The sequence below is a fragment of the Rhinoderma darwinii genome, chromosome 5, assembly GCF_050947455.1.
Source record: "Rhinoderma darwinii isolate aRhiDar2 chromosome 5, aRhiDar2.hap1, whole genome shotgun sequence".
Taxonomy (NCBI): domain Eukaryota; kingdom Metazoa; phylum Chordata; class Amphibia; order Anura; family Rhinodermatidae; genus Rhinoderma; species Rhinoderma darwinii.
Window position 1 is genome coordinate 40,131,996 of NC_134691.1, and position 18,728 is coordinate 40,150,723.

Below are 18,728 nucleotides of genomic sequence, written 5' to 3' on the forward strand. Positions count from 1 at the left end.
TCCAATAACGGAGGAGAAACTTACCTGCTGTTCCCACTTGCAATGGAGAAGAGGCGGATTGATTTATCAAAGCTGGCAGTCACAAACTCTTTCCCGGTTGGAGAATAGTCGACATCCAAGACAGCGGACACATGGTCCACGTGCATCTTTATGGGGATTTCCATGTTTCGCATGTCATATGTGTACAATCTGCAGGACGAGACAACACAGTGAGAATCCTAGTAAGTAACGTTTGGTGAAAGAGTTAAAAAAAAAAAAAAAAAAAATCTACCATCAACAAAGTCCTGGACCCAGGATAATCAAAAGAATGCGGGATCTGTGTCCGCCAACGAATTCAACGAGAAAGATTTTACGGTGTTCTCGTTAAGATCGTTGGGGGACACCGCACCATGGACGTCCTTAAGTCCCAGAGGTTTAGAAAAGAAGAAGAAAACTACTGTGCGACCCACCAAACCTACAGGATCAAAATAAAAAAGCAGCAGACCAGAGTACGATGTCATGTCTGCCTCCTGCAACTGTACAATACCGTGGATTCAGGTATTTCGATACGAAGCTTAGCATTGTAATACATGAATGTGGTCACTGGCCTGAAGGGATGCGGCCGGCGCTGCGCTAATGAGCAGCAGCACCGGCGCTGAAGGCAGAGAACATGGAGGGCGCGCTGCACATGTTCTCACTTTTCAGTGCCGGCTGCATCACATCATTCTGATGGCGCAGGCACAAATAGTGCGCGCGCAATCAGGAGCAGGGCATTACGCAGCCGCAGCCACGCTCTAATGGCGGAGATCAGAGAAACCTCTGATCGCCGCCGCTATTCCCTTGAATGGCACGATCAAAGCTGACCGCGGTAGTCACAGCGAAAATGAGCAGGGGGACCCCCTTTAATTGCACAACAGGGAATCCCTGTGACGCGATGGAGGGACATACCATTCCATCGAAGGACCCCAGGGCTGTCTGACCATATTTCCTGTTCGGGCATACTGAGTGAGGTATGCCCTAAAAACTGCCTGTGTACAATCAATACACAGGCTAATGTACGGGCATACAGATATATGCTAGTACACTAAAGTAAAAAATTAAAAGTAACACAAAAACAATGTAATAAAAAAAAAAAAAAAAAATTGTATAAATACACAAATGGCTTTTTTTTTTTTTTTTTTTACAATAAACATTACAATTATACAGATACCTCTAGCAAAAATTTTAAAAAAAAACAAACAAAAAAAAAAAAGTTACAAGCGCGGGATGCAAAGAGGAAAAAATAAAATTACCCGTGTCCCTAAGGGGTTAAACCCAACGTTGCCATTATATTAGGGAGATGATGGGGTCACTTGTTAATGTGAGGCACATGGTGTGATGAACTTTGAACCTCTATGTGCCTCCCATTAATAGTAATTAACCCCATCATGTACCTCACATTAACCCAATGTTGCCCATTATGACTGCGGTACATGATGGGGTTAATTACTATTAATGTGAGGCCCATGGAGGTTCAAAATCCATCACCACGCGTTTTACATCAGAATGTTTTTTTATTTATTTATTTTTTATTGTTCGAAAAGTATCATTTTGGTATCAGAAATCGTAATACTACACAAGGTATCGGTATCGTAGTCCAAATTCTGGTATCGTGACAACCCTACTAGACACAAGGCTAAAACAAATTAGCGCGGTCTGTTGGAAGGGTATGGCCTTCCTCGGCGAAGCGAAGACTTTTCCTACATAGCGTCAGCCTCCTAGACGCAGCAGTATATACCCATGGTAGCAATGATATTAAAGAAAAACGTCTAGTACTACATGGCGGCCATTCCAATGATACTGCTACTTAGCAGCTCTTAGCTCGAGGAGGTTCATAGTCGGGGACCGGCTTTATGACGTTCATATGCTCTAATAAGTCATCTGGAAAGAGATTGTATTAGTGAGACTTCCTTTAATTTCTCATAGTTACAACACTGGATCACGGAGGAGGGCAGACATGAGGCTGACACTCTCCTAGAGGGAGGAAGGATCTGAAGCTGAATGTGCCCTCCTCCGCACAAAAAGTTGGGCGTCCTGTTCTTCACTAACTAGATACACAGCCTGAGGGTGGCCAAGTCTCACAATACGTGCGCCATTTATACTTACTGGGAAGAGGTATAAAGCGCAACATGCATAAACTTGCAATAAGTGCAAATTGCAAAAAACAAGCCTTTTGTCTGTTTTTTTTTCACCAGGAATTTGCAAGTCGTCACCTGTGCCAGCGTCTTTCCATTTCTACTTACTTGTAGTTCTCATTAGCTGCGGTAAATATATAGGCTTCCATAGGGTTCCAGCACAGCGCATTGGTCCTCATTTCTAGAATAATCTGCCCATGGTGGGAGAAAAAAAATAACTATAATTATTTTGCATGTAACAGAGGATGAACTACAAAACCAATATTTATTATAAATATGTATTATTAACCCCTTCCCGCTGTGGCCAGTTTTGACCTTCCTGACAGCCTCATTTTTCAAATCTGACAGGTTTCACTTTATGTGGTAATAACTTTGGAATGCTTTTACCTATCCAAGCGATTCTGAGATTGTTTTCTTTTGACACATTGGACTTTATGTTACTGGCAAAATTTGCTCGATACATTCAGTATTTAATTGTGAAAGACACCAAAAATTTTCTCAATTTAAATGTATCTGCTTGTAAGATAGATAGTAATTCCACACAAAACTGTTGCTAACTAACATCCCCCATATGTCTACTTTAGATTGGAATCGTTTTTTGAACATCCTTTTATTTTTCTAGGACGTTACAAGGCTTAGAACTTTAGCAGCAATTTCTCACATTTTCAAGAAAATTTCAAAAGGCTATTTTTACAGGGGGCAGTTCAGATGTGAGGCGGCTTTTAGGGTCTTATATATTATAAACCCCCAATAAGTCACCCCATTTTAAAAACTGCATCCCTCAAAGTATTCCAAACAGCATTTAGAACGTTTCTTAACCCTTTAGACGTTTCACAGGAATTAAAGCAAATTAGAGGTGAAATTTACAAATTTCATATTTATTTGCAGAAATTAATTTTGAATACATTTTTTTTGTAATACAGAAAGTTTTACCAGAGAAATGCAACACAATATTTATTGCCCAGATTCTGCAGATTTAAGAAATATCCCACATGTGGCCCTAGTGTGCTAATGGACTGAAGCACCGGCCTCCGAAGCAAAGGAGCACCTAGTGGATTTTGGGAGCCTTATTTTTCTTAGAATATATTTTAGGCATCTTGTCAGGTTTGAAGGGCTCTTGCGGTGCCAAAACAGTGGAAATCCCCCAAAAGTGACCCCATTTGGGAAACTACACAACTCAAGGAAATTATCTAGGGGTATAGTGAGCATTTTGACCGCACAGGTTTTTTACAGAAATTATTGGAAGTAGAAGGGAAAGAGCACCATTTGGATTTTGGAGATCACATTGAGCAGGAATGGTTTGCGGAGGCCATGTCACATTTACAAATCACCTGAGGGGACAAAACAATGAAAACTCCCAAAAAGTGACTCCATTTAGGAAACTACACCCCTTGAGGAATTCATCTAGGGGTGTAGTGAGCATTTTAACCCCACAGGTGTTTCATAGAATTCATTAGAATTGGGCAGTGAAAATAAAAACAATCTTTTTTCTTCAATAAGACGTAGGTTGTGTGCAAAATTTTTCATTTTCTCAACAAATAAAGGAAAAAAAAAACAAAAACATTTGTAAAGCAACTTCTCCAGAGTACGGCAATACCCCATATGTGGTCAAACTGCGGTTTGGGCACACAGTAGGGCTCAGAAGGGAAGGACCGCCATTTGGCTTTTGGAGTGCAGATTTTGCTGGATTGGTTTCTGGGCGCCTGTGGGACCAAAATAGTGGAAACCCCCAGAAGTGACCCCATTTTGGAAACTACACCCCTCAATGCATTCACCTAGGGGTGTAGTGAGCATGTTAACCCCGCAGGTGTTTTGTAGAAATTAGTGTTCACACGATGTTGGAGTGAAAATGGGATTTTTTTCCATAGATATGCCAATATGTGGTGCCCGGCTTGTGCCACCATAACAAGACAGCCCTCTAATTATTATGCGGTGTTTCCTGGTTTTATAATCACCCTACATGTGGCCCTAATCTTTTGCCTGGACATATGACAGGGCTCAGGAGTGAAGAGTACCATGCGAAGTGGAGGCCTAATTTGGCGATTCACAAAGTATTGGTTCACAACTGCAGAGGCTCAGATGTGAAATAAAAAGAAACCCCTGAGAAGTGACCCCCATTTTGGAAACTGCACCCCTCAAGGCATTTATAAGGGGTGCAGTGAGCATTTTCACCCCACAGGTCTTTTCCATAAATGATTGCGCTGCGGATGGTGCAAATGAAAAATTTATATTTTTCCCTAGATATGCCATTTCAGTGGCAAATAAGTCATGCCCAGCTTGTGCCACTGGAGACACACACCCCAAAAATTGTTAAAAGGGTTCTCCCGGGTATGGCGATGCAATATATGTGGAAGTAAAAAGCTATTTGGGAACACTGTAGGGTTCAGAGGGGAGGGAGCGCCATTTGGCTTTTTACTTGGTAGTAGTTGTTTTTACTTTTGTAAAAATAATGTATTTTTTTTGTCGCCAAGTTGTGAGAACCATAACTTTTTAACTTTTTCTTCGACGGAGCTGTATGAGGGCTTGTATTTTGCGAGACGAGCTATAGTTTATATAGGTACCCTTTTTGGATACGTGCGACTTTTTGATCACTTTTTATTCCAATATTTGTAGGACAAAGTGACCAAGAAATTCTGGTATAGTTTAAGGTTTTTTTTTACGCTGTTCACCGCGTGCAATAAATATTATAATATTTTTATAGCTCAGGTTGTTACAATCGCGGCGGTACCAAATACGTATGGTTTATTATTTTTTTTCTAAAAATAAAGGACTTGATAAGGGAACAGGGCGATTGTGTTTTATTTTATTATGTTTTCACTAGGGGACTTGAAGGTCCAACGGTCTGATTTTTTTTTCTAATACATTGCACTACCTACATAGTGCAATGTATTAGATCTGTCAGTTATTCACGGACAACAAAGCCAATTAGGATTCGCCTCCCGACGGGGCCTTACCGGCTTCCGTAGTGGCAGAGCAGAAGGCCATTGTGTCTCCTTGTCTGGGCTGGCGATCTGCGCTAGCAACTGTTAAGATGCAGCGATCGCTTTCGATCACTGCATCGAAAGGGGTTAATGGCAGGGATCGGAGCTAGCTCCGATTCCTGCCATTACAGGTGGATGTCAGCTGTAACATACAGCTGACATCCACCACTGATGACGTCAGCTCAGCTCCTGAGCTGGCGCCATCTTGCCGGCGGCTACGGAAGCCGTTCAGGCTCCGCCGCCGGGCGGGTCCTGAACGGCTTCCGTGCTAGGCAGACCGGGAGGCCAGTATTAGGCCTATGGTACCCATTGCAGTCACCGGAACCCCGGCAATTTCATTGCTGGGGTTCCGATGAGCTGCAAACACCTTAAATGCAGCGATTGCGTTTAAGCGCTGCATTTAAGGGGTTAATGGCGGGGATCAAAGCTAATTTCGGTCCCCGCCATTACAGCCGGATGTCAGCTGTAAGATACCGCTGACATCCGGCGATTATGGCAGCGGCTAAGCTTCTGAGCCGGTGCCATGCATTTGGCGTATGGATACGGCAAAATGCGGGAAGAACTGGCTTTCCATGGCGTATCCATACGTCAAATTTCGGGAAGGGGGTTAAAGCTCGTGATAATGGTCAATAAAATATGCTCTGAAAAACATAACATTCATTTCAGAAGCAGTGAACCCTGGAAATGCCACACGTGCCTATTTGATGCCCCCAAGTCCCAATACACTAGTCATAAGTGATATAAAGCTGTTATAAGGGTAGTAATGGGGTCTGCTACACGTGTCACCACTGGATACTGCAGAGAAATGCGCTCTACAATCATGAACGGGTTATGTAGTGCGGCCCTTGAGAGGAGTCCACTGGACTCATTACACAGCTGGATGTCTGTGGTGAACCCGCTGCATCGTAGATGGGCACATCTGGTAGGCGGGATCGTGGCAGTACACAGGTTTCTGGTCACTAACAAGAGGAGTTGTCATGGGGGGGGGGGTGACTTGCCTTTTTCAGTGGTGTAGGCTTCCGCAGATCATACAAGACAATGCTTCTGTCCGCAGCGCAGCTTCCTAAAATGTCTCTCTGGAAAACAGAACCATCAAGTTCTTCAGATTAGACAATAATGGTATTTACTGTTCTAGAAAGAAAAATGTCCATGTGTCTCTTACCACAAGGTGGGGGTGACAGGAGCGGGAGATCATACACACAAATCAATGCTGGGCTTGTATGGATTTTGACTATTGTACAACACTGAGATAACACACAAGTTAGAGAAGCCAGGTTAGCTTTTAGGGGGTGTTGTGTGAGACCACTGCTACAACCTCTTCTCAGCCAGAAGGTTTATTCATTAATTATGGTTACATTTTTAAGCAGAGTTGGCGAGTAACTGTTCCAAACCTGCACTACATCCTCCAATTAAAGGGACCCTATCAGACGATTTATGCAGCCCTATCGGAGAGCAGTGTATGATAGAGGTAGAGAAGTGGAGCTGTGGGATATACAGGTTTATATCACGGAGATCCACTTCTCTCCCACTATCATACACTGCTCTCAGATAGGGCTACATAAATCGTCTGACCGTTTCCCTTTAATCTCTCTAGCAATCAAGAAAACTGTCAGAACCTATTACTTTGCTTCTACATAAGGAATCCTACATCGAAAGGTGCAATTTTATACCCAATCACAGGTTCGCTCTAAGGCCGCATGCACACGAACGTAAAAACGCCCGTAATTACGGACCCATGGACTTCTATTGGCCACGGGTACCTCCCCGTATGCTAACAGGAAGGTGCCCGGGCCGTTGAAAAATATAGAAAGTGTCCTATTTTAGGCCGTAGTTACGGCACGGGCAGGCCCATAGAAGTCTATGGGGCTCCCGTAATTACGGGTGACTACGTGTGTGCACCCGTAATTACGGGAGCGTTGCTAGTCGACGTCAGTGGATAATCACTGTCCAGGGTGCTGAAAGAGTTAACTGATCGGCAGTAACTCTTTCAGCACCCTGGACAGTGACTACCGATCACGATATAAATCAACGTGTAAAAAAATAAATAGAAGTTCATACTTACCCAGAACTCCCTGCTTCTTCCTCCAGTCCGGCCTCCCGGGATGACGTTTCAGCCCATGTGACCGCTGCAGCCAATCACAGGCTGCAGCGGTCACATGGACTGCGCGTCATCCAGGGAGGTCGGGCTGGATGTGGAAAGAGGGACGCGTCACCAAGACAATGGCCGGGTAAGTATGCATTTCTTTTACTTTTACCTCGGAAAGGGCTGCCCCTTCTCTCTATCCTGCATTGATAGAGAGAAGGGGCTGCCGATTAGTGCAGTGCACTTTTGCAGCGAAAACGTGCCTGTAAATACGGGTCGAATACGTGTGACCAAGGACCCGTATTTACGGGAGGAAAAAAATATGTTTGTGTGCATGAGGCCTAAAAGGAGTGGTCTGATATTAAGTGGATGCAATACCAAACACAGACTATGAATAAGGGTGGCGCGGTCTTTTTTTTGTTTTCATTTAAAAGGGAACCTGTCACTGGGTCATATAAGTAGAACCGGTTAAAGAGGCTCTGTCACCAGATTTTGCAACCCCTATCTGCTATTGCAGCAGATAGGCGCTGCAATGTAGATTACAGTAACGTTTTTATTTTTAAAAAACGAGCATTTTTGGCCAAGTTATGACCATTTTCGTATTTATGCAAATGAGGCTTGCAAAAGTACAACTGGGCGTGTATTATGTGCGTACATCGGGGCGTGTTTACTACTTTTACTAGCTGGGCTTTCTGATGAGAAGTATCATCCACTTCTCTTCACAACGCCCAGCTTCTGGCAGTGCAGATCTGTGACGTCACTCACAGGTCCTGCATCGTGTCAGCCACATCGGCACCAGAGGATACAGTTGATTCTGCAGCAGCATCAGCATTTGCAGGTAAGTAGCTACATCGACTTACCTGCAAACGCCGATGCTGCTGCAGAATCATCTGTAGCCTCTGGTGCCGATGTGTCCTCGCTCGTCTGACACGATGCAGGACCTGTGAGTGACGACACAGCGTGATCTCTCGAGAACACGGCTGTGTCTGCACTGCCAGAAGCTGGGCGTTCTGAAGAGAAGTGGATGATACTTCTATACACAACGCCCAGCTAGTAAAAGTAGTAAACACGCCCCGATGTACGCACATAATACACGCCCAGTTGTACTTTTACTTTTCAACACGCCCAGTTGGACTTTTGCAAGCCTCATTTGCATAAATACGAAAATGGTCATAACTTGGCCAAAAATGCTCGTTTTTTAAAAATAAAAACGTTACTGTAATCTACATTGCAGCGCCGATCTGCTGCAATAGGAGATAGGGGCTGCAAAATCTGGTGACAGAGCCTCTTTAAGTATTCCGAGTAGCGCTGTCCCGATTCCAGTGCTGTTTTTTTTCCCCTGGATCCACCTCGTTCCAGAGATATGGGCCACTGTTGTGTTGGCGTGCTATCTTGCTATAGTTAGCCAACAGGGTGTGAACTACCCTCATGCTGCCTCGCGCTGATTGATCAGTATCAGAGGCAGGGAAGCTAGCTCCACCCCGTTGGCCAACTACAGCAAATTAGCACATAAGCAGCCAACAAAACAGTGGGCCATATCTCTGGAATGGGGTGGGGGGGGGGGGGGGTGCTGTTTGGTCTGGGGAAAAGAGAACAAGCGCTGGAATCAGGGAGTCAGCGCTATTCAGGTCAGTAAACCAGTTCAACTTATATGACCTAGTGACAGATTCTCTTTAAAGGGGTTTTCCACTTTCTGAAAACTGACGACCTATCTACCGGATAGGTCATCAGTATATGATGGGTGCGTGTCCGACACCTGGACCCCGCACTGATCCGCCACTCCAGCTGTTTCCGGGCACCGGACAACATTGCCGGAAGCAGATAGCTGCGGTCAAAGAACAGCTGCCGAGCTGCAGGGGACGGAGCCATCTGCTTCCGGCTTCAATTACTGCATACAGTCCCAAACATCCGGTGAACGGAGGCAGCCGGAGTGGGGTCCGGGTGTCTCTTACCACAAGGTGTGGGTGACAGAGGATAGGTCATCAGTTTTCAGGAAGTGGAAAACCCCTTTAAATTTGAGACAATCACTTTACCACTAATTTCAGTAAGTCTTACCTCAATGGGATTAAATTTAACAGTAGTGATGCTGTCGACTCCCCAGGAGTAGGTTTGCATAGGACTCGTTCTTTGTTCATCCCAGATATCCACATTCTGTCCACATGTAGCAAACACTGCCTCCCTCCAGTGGTGATCCACTCCTGTATATATTGTCTGCAAAGACGAGAGCAAGAGAAAGAATAGAAATCAACACCGTATAGGAACATGGTATGCAGTAAAACAAAAAATATATTAACGCCTTCCCGACATTTGACGTATCCATACGTCATTGCCAGCCAGGGGAAGTATGGAGCGGGCTCACAGGCTGAGCCCGCTCCATACAATGCGGGTGTCGGGTGCTGTATGTCGCGGTATTTAAATTGTTAGAAAGAGGCCTGCAAACGCAGGGTGGCGATGGTTGCTATGGCAATCAGGGGGCCGAATGAAGGCCCCCAGGTCTGCCATCTTTGTGCTCCTATTAAGCCCTCATAGGACTATAATCGACGGAAAAATGTAAAAGTTATGGCTTTTGGCAGGGAAAAAATGTAAATCTGAAAAATGGCTGCAGCGAGACGGGGTTAAAAAATAAATAAAGACAATTAGAAAAATTGTCCTGAAAAAAAACATTGAAACTGTTTTTTTTTTTTTTTATTAGTTCGGAAAAAGTGTCTTCTCAGTAATTTCAGAAACGTACTATAAATAACTCTTTATAAAGCGGAGTGATGGCCCAGCTGGCGCGGTCAGAGGTTGTTACTATTCCAGACAGTGTAAAGAAGTAAAGGTTGCAGGACCCGGCGCCCCTTCCCCATTAATGGGATGCACAGGTCCCTTAAACCATGATAGGGGTTTCTTCTCTTTACTTTAACCCCAAAATCTTTCATGCTCCCGATACAAATTATACTAGCAGAGCAGTTCCCCTCAACTCATCACATTCATCTATTGAGCCAATCACATGACAAATAAGCAACACTATTTATAATGCGATTGGCTAAAAACACATCCAATCCAAGTATTCATTGCATTGGTAATAGGAAAGATTTTTCTGGGTCCAATGTCCTCTGCAGGGTGATGCTTATCGGACCTTTATACTGCAATAGGGTAACAAGTGGTAAAAAGTCCCATTTAAATATATTGAAGAAAAAAATGTTTTGATCAAGAACTTCTTTCCATGTACTTTCCAAACTTTCCTCTTAGGCCGGATACACACGAGCGTGCTCAGTCCGGAATATACGTATGTCGGCAGTATTTCCTGGACTGAGCACACTGCAGAGAGCCGGGCTCTTAACGTCATCGTTATCTATGACGCCAGGAGTCACTACCTCTCTGCGGGAAAACTGTCCCGTACTGAAAACATGTTCGGAACAGTAGTTCTGCGTAGAGGCAGAGACTCCTAGAGTCATAGATAACTGTGTTCGGTCCGGGAAATGCGGCCGACCTGCGGACTGTATATCACGACCTGAACACGCTCGTGTGAATCCGGTCTTAGGCTGCTTGTCGGAAATGGTTAATTAGTACGTAAATCAGTGTGATTGGTACAACTCTCTAAATACTTATTTATTTTTTTTCCTTTTTGAGATACAGTTGCTTTGTATTCTGTATACAAAGCAGCTGTATGTAGCGCTGAAACCTGTATCGGTCAGGTCAGCGGCACTGATCGGTTCAGGATCCACCTGTTATTGATCACATGTAAGTTTTGAACTCAGATGTGATCGGTGGCGTGGCGGAATTTTTCCGCTGAAAATGTTGCTTCAGATTCTTTGCCAATTTGCAGCAACATTTTCATGTGTGACAGGTAATTCAGACATTACGGATATCACACCGGACCTGCTGCAGATTTCAGCCTTGCAATGCAAATTCTGAGATCCGCAGTGAAAGTCTGATTCTTCGCCGCAATGGAATGAGCATGCTGCAGAGGAAAAAAGCTGCACCGCAGCCCAATTTCCGTACAGTTATTTTCTGCAACGTCTGAACTAAGTTTCCTAAAAAGCGGCTGCTGCAGAATTCCACTGCGGACTGTCCGCAGCGGAATTCAACAGCAATTCTGCCACGTGTGAATGTGCCCTAACAGATCGATCCTGCGTGTAAGGGACACGAAGGACCCGCTGACACTGAACCCGTCAGTCCCGCTGACCTGACGGATATAGGTTTCAGCGCTAGATACAGAATACAAAGCAGCTGTATCTCAAAAGCAAAAAATATTTTTTAATAAAAAGTATTTAGAAAGTTGCACCAAACACCACCGATACAGTTTTACTAAAAACAAATACATGAATTTAAAAGGTGTACATAGCCTTTAATGTGTATATTACAATTAATCTACATTAAAAAGTGAAGTAATTTTCTAAATACATTGCATTATTTATCTTGTACTGATCCCGAGTTACAGTCTGTATTATAGATCAGAGCTGCAATCAGGGCCGGTCTTAAGATAGATGGCGCCTGTGTGAAATGATCTTTCGGCGCCCCACCCCCATCATTAAAAAAAATGCTCCATAAAAAAAAATTATAATGCCCCTTTAGTGCCCCCATACAGTATAATAATATAATATATTACAAGCCCTTTAAGGACACAGTATTTTGTCCTCTAATTGTGCCCACAGTATTATGCCACCTGTAGTACCCCTAGACAGTATAATGTCCGCTTAGTGGCCCCCACATATTATAGTGCCCCCTTGTAGATTTTGCCATAATCCCCCACCTCCCCCTAGTAGACAGTGCAATACTGTCCCCCACCTCCCCCTTGTAGACAGTGCCCCCAAACAAACATTTTACTCACCTAGGTCCCGTTCCCATGATGAACGGAGCTGCTCCATGACGGGACCCTGTAGCCTAGAACAGAGTTTCCAAACCTTTTCGGACTCGAGGCAGCACTGGAATAACAAAATTTGCTCAGGGCCCCCCTACCAAAAATTGTTTAGAGAAAGACCAAAAACGGCTTTAAAAAAAAAAAAAAGCACTACAGCGTTATTTAACCTTTTTTTGGGGGGGTTTTTTTCTTAAGCCATTGAAGCGAATGCAAAGGGCGCAGGGAAAAAAAGCTCCAAACGAGCGACGCAGGGATTTACTGCCTTCTATTCATTTCAATTGGAGGTCAGAGGCGGAAACCACTTGAAGACCATCAGCCCCCCACTCACAGTAAAATGACCATCAACCCGCCACTCACAGTATTCCCCCTGGTTGGGAGCGCCACACAGCTTACAGCCCCCTTGTAGATAGCGCCACCATAGCTCCCCGAAGGAGTGGAATCCCCGTGTGGACAGGGACTTGTGCTCCTTAAAGGGAATGTGTCGCTAGAAATTTTTTTTATTTTTTTTTGTTAAATCGTTAGTATATAGGCGATTAAACTATTTTAAACTAAACTTAATTTTTTCACGAGTCAGGAAATATTATAAATTAGATTCTAATTTATAACATTTTCCAGCGCTGGTCACTAGATGGAGCAATTCCCAAAATTGCAGCATTGGCATGTGGTAAAGCAACCACATTACTTTATGCTGCAAAATTTGAGAAAAATCCCTCGCTCTAGTGAGCTCTCAGAATCCCCCCTCCTTTATCCTGGCTAGTGCCGGGAGAAACGAGGGGATTGAACGGTCAAACCTCCTACACTGTGTGTCGCCATTTTTTGAGCTAACACACAGTGTAGTAGGTTTACATACAGTAGTAAACACACACTAAAACACGTACATACACAGACCTAACTTACCTGCTCCAGCCGCCGCTCCCTCCGGTCCGTCCGCTCCAAGTGCACAAGTCCGGAAGCCGCGACCGGAAGTAGTAATCTTACTGTCCGGCCGCGACTTCCGGTTCACAAGAAAATGGCGCCGGACTTCGCACAGTTCAATTTGGACTGTGTGGGAGCGGCGCATGCGCCGTTCCCACACAGACGGCGTACAGCATAGTGGATGGAACGGGCCCCGTTCGCATTCACTATGGGACTGTATGTGCCGTATTCCATGTCTGTATGTGTCGTTAATCGACACATACAGAGATGGAAAAAAAAATGGCAGCCCCCATGGACAAGAAAAAGTGAAAAAAAAAAAAAAAAAAAAGTAAAACACAAACACACAAATAAATAATTTATTTTTTAATAAAACACTAAAAGCAAATTGATATAAATTTTTTTTTTTTCGTGACACTGGTCCTTTAATGTCTCTGTCCATATATGGACATTGACATCAGGGGAATCTCCTGCAGCGGAATCCCTGTCCACAGCGTTGCATACACTGTGAACGGGGATTCCACTTCAGGAGAAGCCAATGACGTCATTGTCCATATATGGACAGAGACATTAAGAAGCGCAAGTCCCCGTCCAAACGGGGTTCCCGCTCCTTTAGGGAGCTACAGTGGCGAAAGTAGACAGCAGAGCAGGGAGATACCTCCCTGCTCTGCTATAGTGCCGTCGCTACCGCTGTAGCAGCCGCTGCTAGCGGCGCTACCACTCTCATGCCCGTTGTAACCGCTAGCTTGCCGCCATGGCTGCTACAGCGGTAGCGACTGTCACTAAGAGAAGAAGCGCCCGGGCGGCAAGGCAACTGCTAAGACGCCAGGCCCGGGCGCTTCTGAAACAAGCAGGGGAAGGGAGCTAGCGCAGCGCCCCCTTCCTCCTGCTAGAGTGATACATCCTGTGCGAAGGCACAGGTCGCACACCCCTAAGGCCGGCCCTGGCTGCAATCACCCAGCATTCCTTGCCGTTTCAAAATCTATATAGACGTGCTCAGGTAAATTACAGTCTGGAAACTCTAGTCTTTGCACCAGGCACTGTACTCAGACGTAAAAAAAAAAAATAACCCCCTGCATTAGCTTTGCTATTAGAGGTGTGTCTGATGACAAGCTTGTCAACAGTTTGCAATAACAATCAGCAGAATTGTGAATGCAGCTCTGGACTACAATACAGGCTGTAACTCAGGATCAGAACAAGATAAGTAATGTAATGAGTTTACAAAAAGTTACTCAACTTTTTATGTCGATTATTCTATATATAAACTGTAAATTGATATTCAAAACGTAACATACCCCCTAATACAGTCATTTTCCATAGATAGCCAACCACATAACAATCCTATCCTGATCCTATCAGACTTATCCAGGAAGGGAATCACAGCTATAATAGACACTAATAGGTATTTTATGCACCCAGATCTAACACGGCTGACAAATCGAAAGGGATTTCCCATAATTGATATTTATTACATATCCAGCGCTCGGCTATGTTCGGCAGGCCCAGAGAAATTAATGGAGTGGTGGCCGAGAATGCACAGTACCGCTCCATTCCCCAGGAACGGCGAGGTAAACCCATTCCCGTGATCCGTGGGTGTGCCATTGGTCAGATCCCCACTAATCAAATATCTATCACCTATCCTGAGGACAGGTGATAAACATGGATTATGGGAAGACCCCCTTAAGAAAGAGCTGATCCGATTAACAATTGAATATGTTACCTTTCCTAGAACTGTATGGATGGGCTCCTCTTTCTCACCATATCCCGGACTTTCCATCTTCCACTGCTTCACTGTTTTATCATCACCGACCTAAGGCACAAATAAAAAAAACACATTAAACTAATACATGAGGGTGGTTGTAATCATACTATCAATCGTGCGGGGCTGACTGACAACCGGCAACATTTCCGGAAAACCCCCAAAACAAAAGCACTCCCCAAAAACAATAAAATATAGTCCCCAGTAAACATAACCCTTTGTGTTGTCCTCACGTTATATAGCACCATGTGATAGGTATCTGTTTTCGTAATTTCTGACTATAATCAGGAAGTGGCGCGGGAGGCAAAAGGAAACTAGAAAGGTAGAACGAGGCTTAGGGGCCCCGTTCTAGAGTTAGGTGCGGCTCCCAGAGGTGGGACCCTCATCTATCTGACATTTATGGCATATCCTGTGAATATGTCATAAATGTCCCTGATGGGCAAAACCCTTTAAGTCGCAGTGATGTAGCCCTAACCTAATAAAAGAGGAGTGGAGTCTGTACCACGATCACTCTCACTGGTTGGGGGCAACACTTAGTTAAGGTTTTTTTTAATAATAAATCAATGTTTTATTTTTATTTTGAACAGAAAAAAAAAAATAAGTTTTTTTACATACAACTTTTATGGATCCCGACGATGTCAATTTAATATAATGAAAGGCTTTGTACACTTTTGAAGGCAACTTTTTAATTGTTTTTTTATTAAAAACAAAAAATTTTACTTTTGAGATACAGCTTTTCTGTATCCCGCATACATAGAAGTTGTATATTGCCGTCAAAGCCGAATCTGTCAGGCAAGCAGAACTGACGGCTTCGGTGAACAATGGTCCTGCGTGTGTCTGACGTGCGGGATCCACCCGTTACCGATCACATCTCAGTTCTCAAAAAACAGGCGGATCCTGCTTGTCAGACCAGCATTCACCGAAACAGTCAGTCCTGCTCGACTGACGGATTCGGCTTAGACGCTGTATCTTGCCGTCAATGTACACAGGATACATAAAAGCTGTATCTCAAAAGTAACATGTTTTATTTATTTTTTTAAATAAAACAATTAAAAAGCTGCCTTCCAAGGTGTACAAAGCCTTTCATGATATTAAATTGAGATTGTCAGAATCACGTCTACGTACCGTGAAAAAAGAAGTCCCACAGAATCGGACGCACATTCCTCGGACAAAGCCTTCATGTGCGTGGACTGTTCGCGTGCAGTTTCGCGTAACCAGATTCCATATCTTGACCTGCGCAAATAATTATTTGAAAATAACATTAACATAAAACACAGCTAAAAAGCAGAGTGACAACCAAAGTAATCCCCATTATCCACAGGGGCGCCAGTCACGTTCTGAAAAGCCAACTATGTGTCTGAGAAAAAGCTCTAAGGAGTGAGTACACTTTTGCCACCATTGGTCCTATATTAAAAATATGATGAAAAATATCATCATGTTTTGTGTATACAGCTCTTATGCAGACCTGCGTGTCTCCATGGTTACAGAATACAAAGAAACCATGTGTATCCGTGAAAACGGGTGCCGATCGCCGACACAGCTCGTTGATAGGCACTCGTTTGCTCCTTGATATGATCAGTAATGTATGGTGACGAGCAATTGTTACTACGGACGCTCATCTCCGTCATGTCGGAAGCACATCTCCCGGTTTATACAGAGATATGTGCTGCCAAATAGCAGCCATTTATTGGCTGCATAAACGAGCGTTTGCTCGTTCATCGGCTGATCGGTGTCCTGTTTACGTAGGAAAGTGTTCAGAAACTAGCGTTGGCCCGTGTAAAAAGGCCTTAAAGAGGCTCTGTCACCAGATTTAGCAACCCCTATCTGCTATTGCAGCAGATAGGCGCTGGAATGTAGATTACAGTAACGTATTTATTTTTAAAAAACGAGCATTTTTGGCCAAGTTATGACCATTTTTGTATATATGCAACTGGGCGTGTTTACAGTAAAAGTACAACTGGGCGTGTATTATGTGCGTACATCGGGGCGTGTTTACTTCTTTTACTAGCTGGGCGTTGTGTATACAAGTATCATCCACTTCTCTTCAGAACGCCCAGCTTCTGGCAGTGCAGACACAGCCGTGTTCTCGAGAGATCACACTGTGTCGTCACTCACAGGTTCTGCATCGTGTCGGCCACATCGGCACCAGAGGCTACAGATGATTCTGCAGCAGCATCGGCGTTAGCAGGTAAGTCGATGTAGCCGACACGATGCAGGACCTGGGGCAGGAAGTGAGTGACGTCACAGCGTGATCTCTCGAGAACACGCTGTGTCTGCACTGTCACAAGCTGGGCGTTCTGAAGAGAAGAGGATGTTACTTCTCATCAGAACGCCCAGCTAGTAAAAGTAGTAAACACGCCCCGATGTACACACATAATACACGCCCACTTGGACTTTTACTTTTAAACACGCCCACTTGGACTTTTGCAAGCCTCATTTGCATAAATACAAAAATGGTCATAACTTGGCCAAAAATGCTTGTTTTAAAAAAAAATAAAAACGTTACTGTAATCTACATTGCAGCGCCGATCTGTTGCAATAGGAGATAGGGGTTGCAAAATCTGGTGACAGAGCCTCTTTAAGGGGTTAAACAGCCACGATAGGAGGTTTCTCAAACCCGCTGCTGTGGGAACGGCTACATGTCAAGGTGAGGCATGGGGTTGAGCAACACAATTTGCATGGTTGCTTCAGGTTTTTTTTTTTTCGTTTATTGCACATTTAAATATTTTTGCAAAAGTATACACACCCTACAACTCCATTGCTCCGTGCTTACCTCTCCGTCACAGGCTCCTGAGAGCACAGTGGACAAGCTCTTGGGATGTTTTGCCAAACAGTTGATCCCATCTCTGTGACCTTCCAGTGCGGCCACAAAAGGCTTGGCGAACAAGCGCTCCAGCTTGGTTGCATTTAAGGCTCGGGCGTATTCACGTGGCACTTCAAAAGGGTGGAGCGAAGGGTCATAGTTACGTGGAACTGGAAGAGAAGTCATTTATAGTGTAAAACATTTGTACCTTTGTTTCTCTACAATTATCTGTAGCCGCTCAACTAGACCCCCATCATATCCCCCCGCTGGTATATGCCACGTCTATGCCCTGGAGAGCTCTGTATGGACAATATGGTAATAGGCACGTGTCCTTTACCAGGGAGATCTCTCCGTGACACTGGCTGATGAAGATCGGTTGTCACCCGCTGCATTCATGGACAGTTGCTAGGCAACAGCTCGAGAAAATCCTGTTAGACATATTATAATGTAGAAAAAGCAGTAACCGGACATCACAATTTCTCACAGGAAACTTTCAGCATCCAAACAGAAACTTAAAGGGGTCATCCATTACAGCATAGACATGGAATCCCCCCCCTGTATTAGCTAAAACGGAAGGACGCTGCAAAAGCATGGTCACCCACTGACCGCCGCAACGTAATATTACGTTTCCCAGCAGTAACACTCCGGTGGGTTAATGCCAAACTATTGTTGGGGGTCCCAGCAGCCAACCTCACAGAAATTAGCCCACCACTGTTCAAGGTGGAGAACCACTTAGGCTGCAAGATGGCAGAGCAGGACAATGCCTTCAGACCAGGCGCACATGGATAACGGGCAGGTAGCAGTTGCCCTCAACTGATTTGTCAGATGAGAAGAAAATAAAAGTTGTAAAACTTGACTTGCCCCAAGTGATCACGTGACCAATATGGCCCAGCGTCATGAACAAGACTCCCCGTTCCGCAGGCAATCCCGCTCTTCCAGGCCTCACCTTTGGGCAGATCCTTTTTGGTCTCTCGCACATAATCATCGGGATTCCTGCACAACACCTTCACCTTCATGGCGAGAACTATCGAGGGTTCCTCTATCTCTCTGAAACCACATGGACCGGAAGTGAAAGATCCATGAATCACGTATTGTACGTCAGAGTCATCACGGCCGCCATCTTTAGTCTGGTTAGCCCATACAGTAAGATTCTGCTTCCGGAATTAAGGTCATAGTGTACGCTGGTATTCGCGC

The 18,728-nt window shown here is 44.5% G+C and overlaps 1 protein-coding gene across 3 annotated transcripts in view; it reads right to left on the bottom strand.

Annotated features, from left to right (window-relative positions):
* Positions 1-18,674, bottom strand: part of DCAF13 (DDB1 and CUL4 associated factor 13) — a 44,786-nt gene extending 26,112 nt beyond the window's left edge. The window contains exons 1-8 of one of the 3 annotated variants that reach the window (XM_075825894.1): positions 18,481-18,674; positions 17,505-17,704; positions 15,857-15,964; positions 14,693-14,782; positions 9,273-9,428; positions 6,133-6,210; positions 2,262-2,344; positions 25-189 (exon numbers count right to left, since the gene is read on the bottom strand). In XM_075825894.1, the coding sequence (XP_075682009.1) occupies positions 25-189; positions 2,262-2,344; positions 6,133-6,210; positions 9,273-9,428; positions 14,693-14,782; positions 15,857-15,964; positions 17,505-17,704; positions 18,481-18,550 (950 nt within the window). In that variant the 5' untranslated portion in view covers positions 18,551-18,674. Of the gene's footprint in view, positions 1-24; positions 190-2,261; positions 2,345-6,132; positions 6,211-9,272; positions 9,429-14,692; positions 14,783-15,856; positions 15,965-17,504; positions 17,705-17,871; positions 17,942-18,243; positions 18,321-18,480 lie in introns of those variants that run through there. The other 2 variants (XM_075825896.1, XM_075825895.1) reach the window with 2 other exon arrangements.
* Between the last annotated feature and the right edge of the window lie 54 nt (positions 18,675-18,728).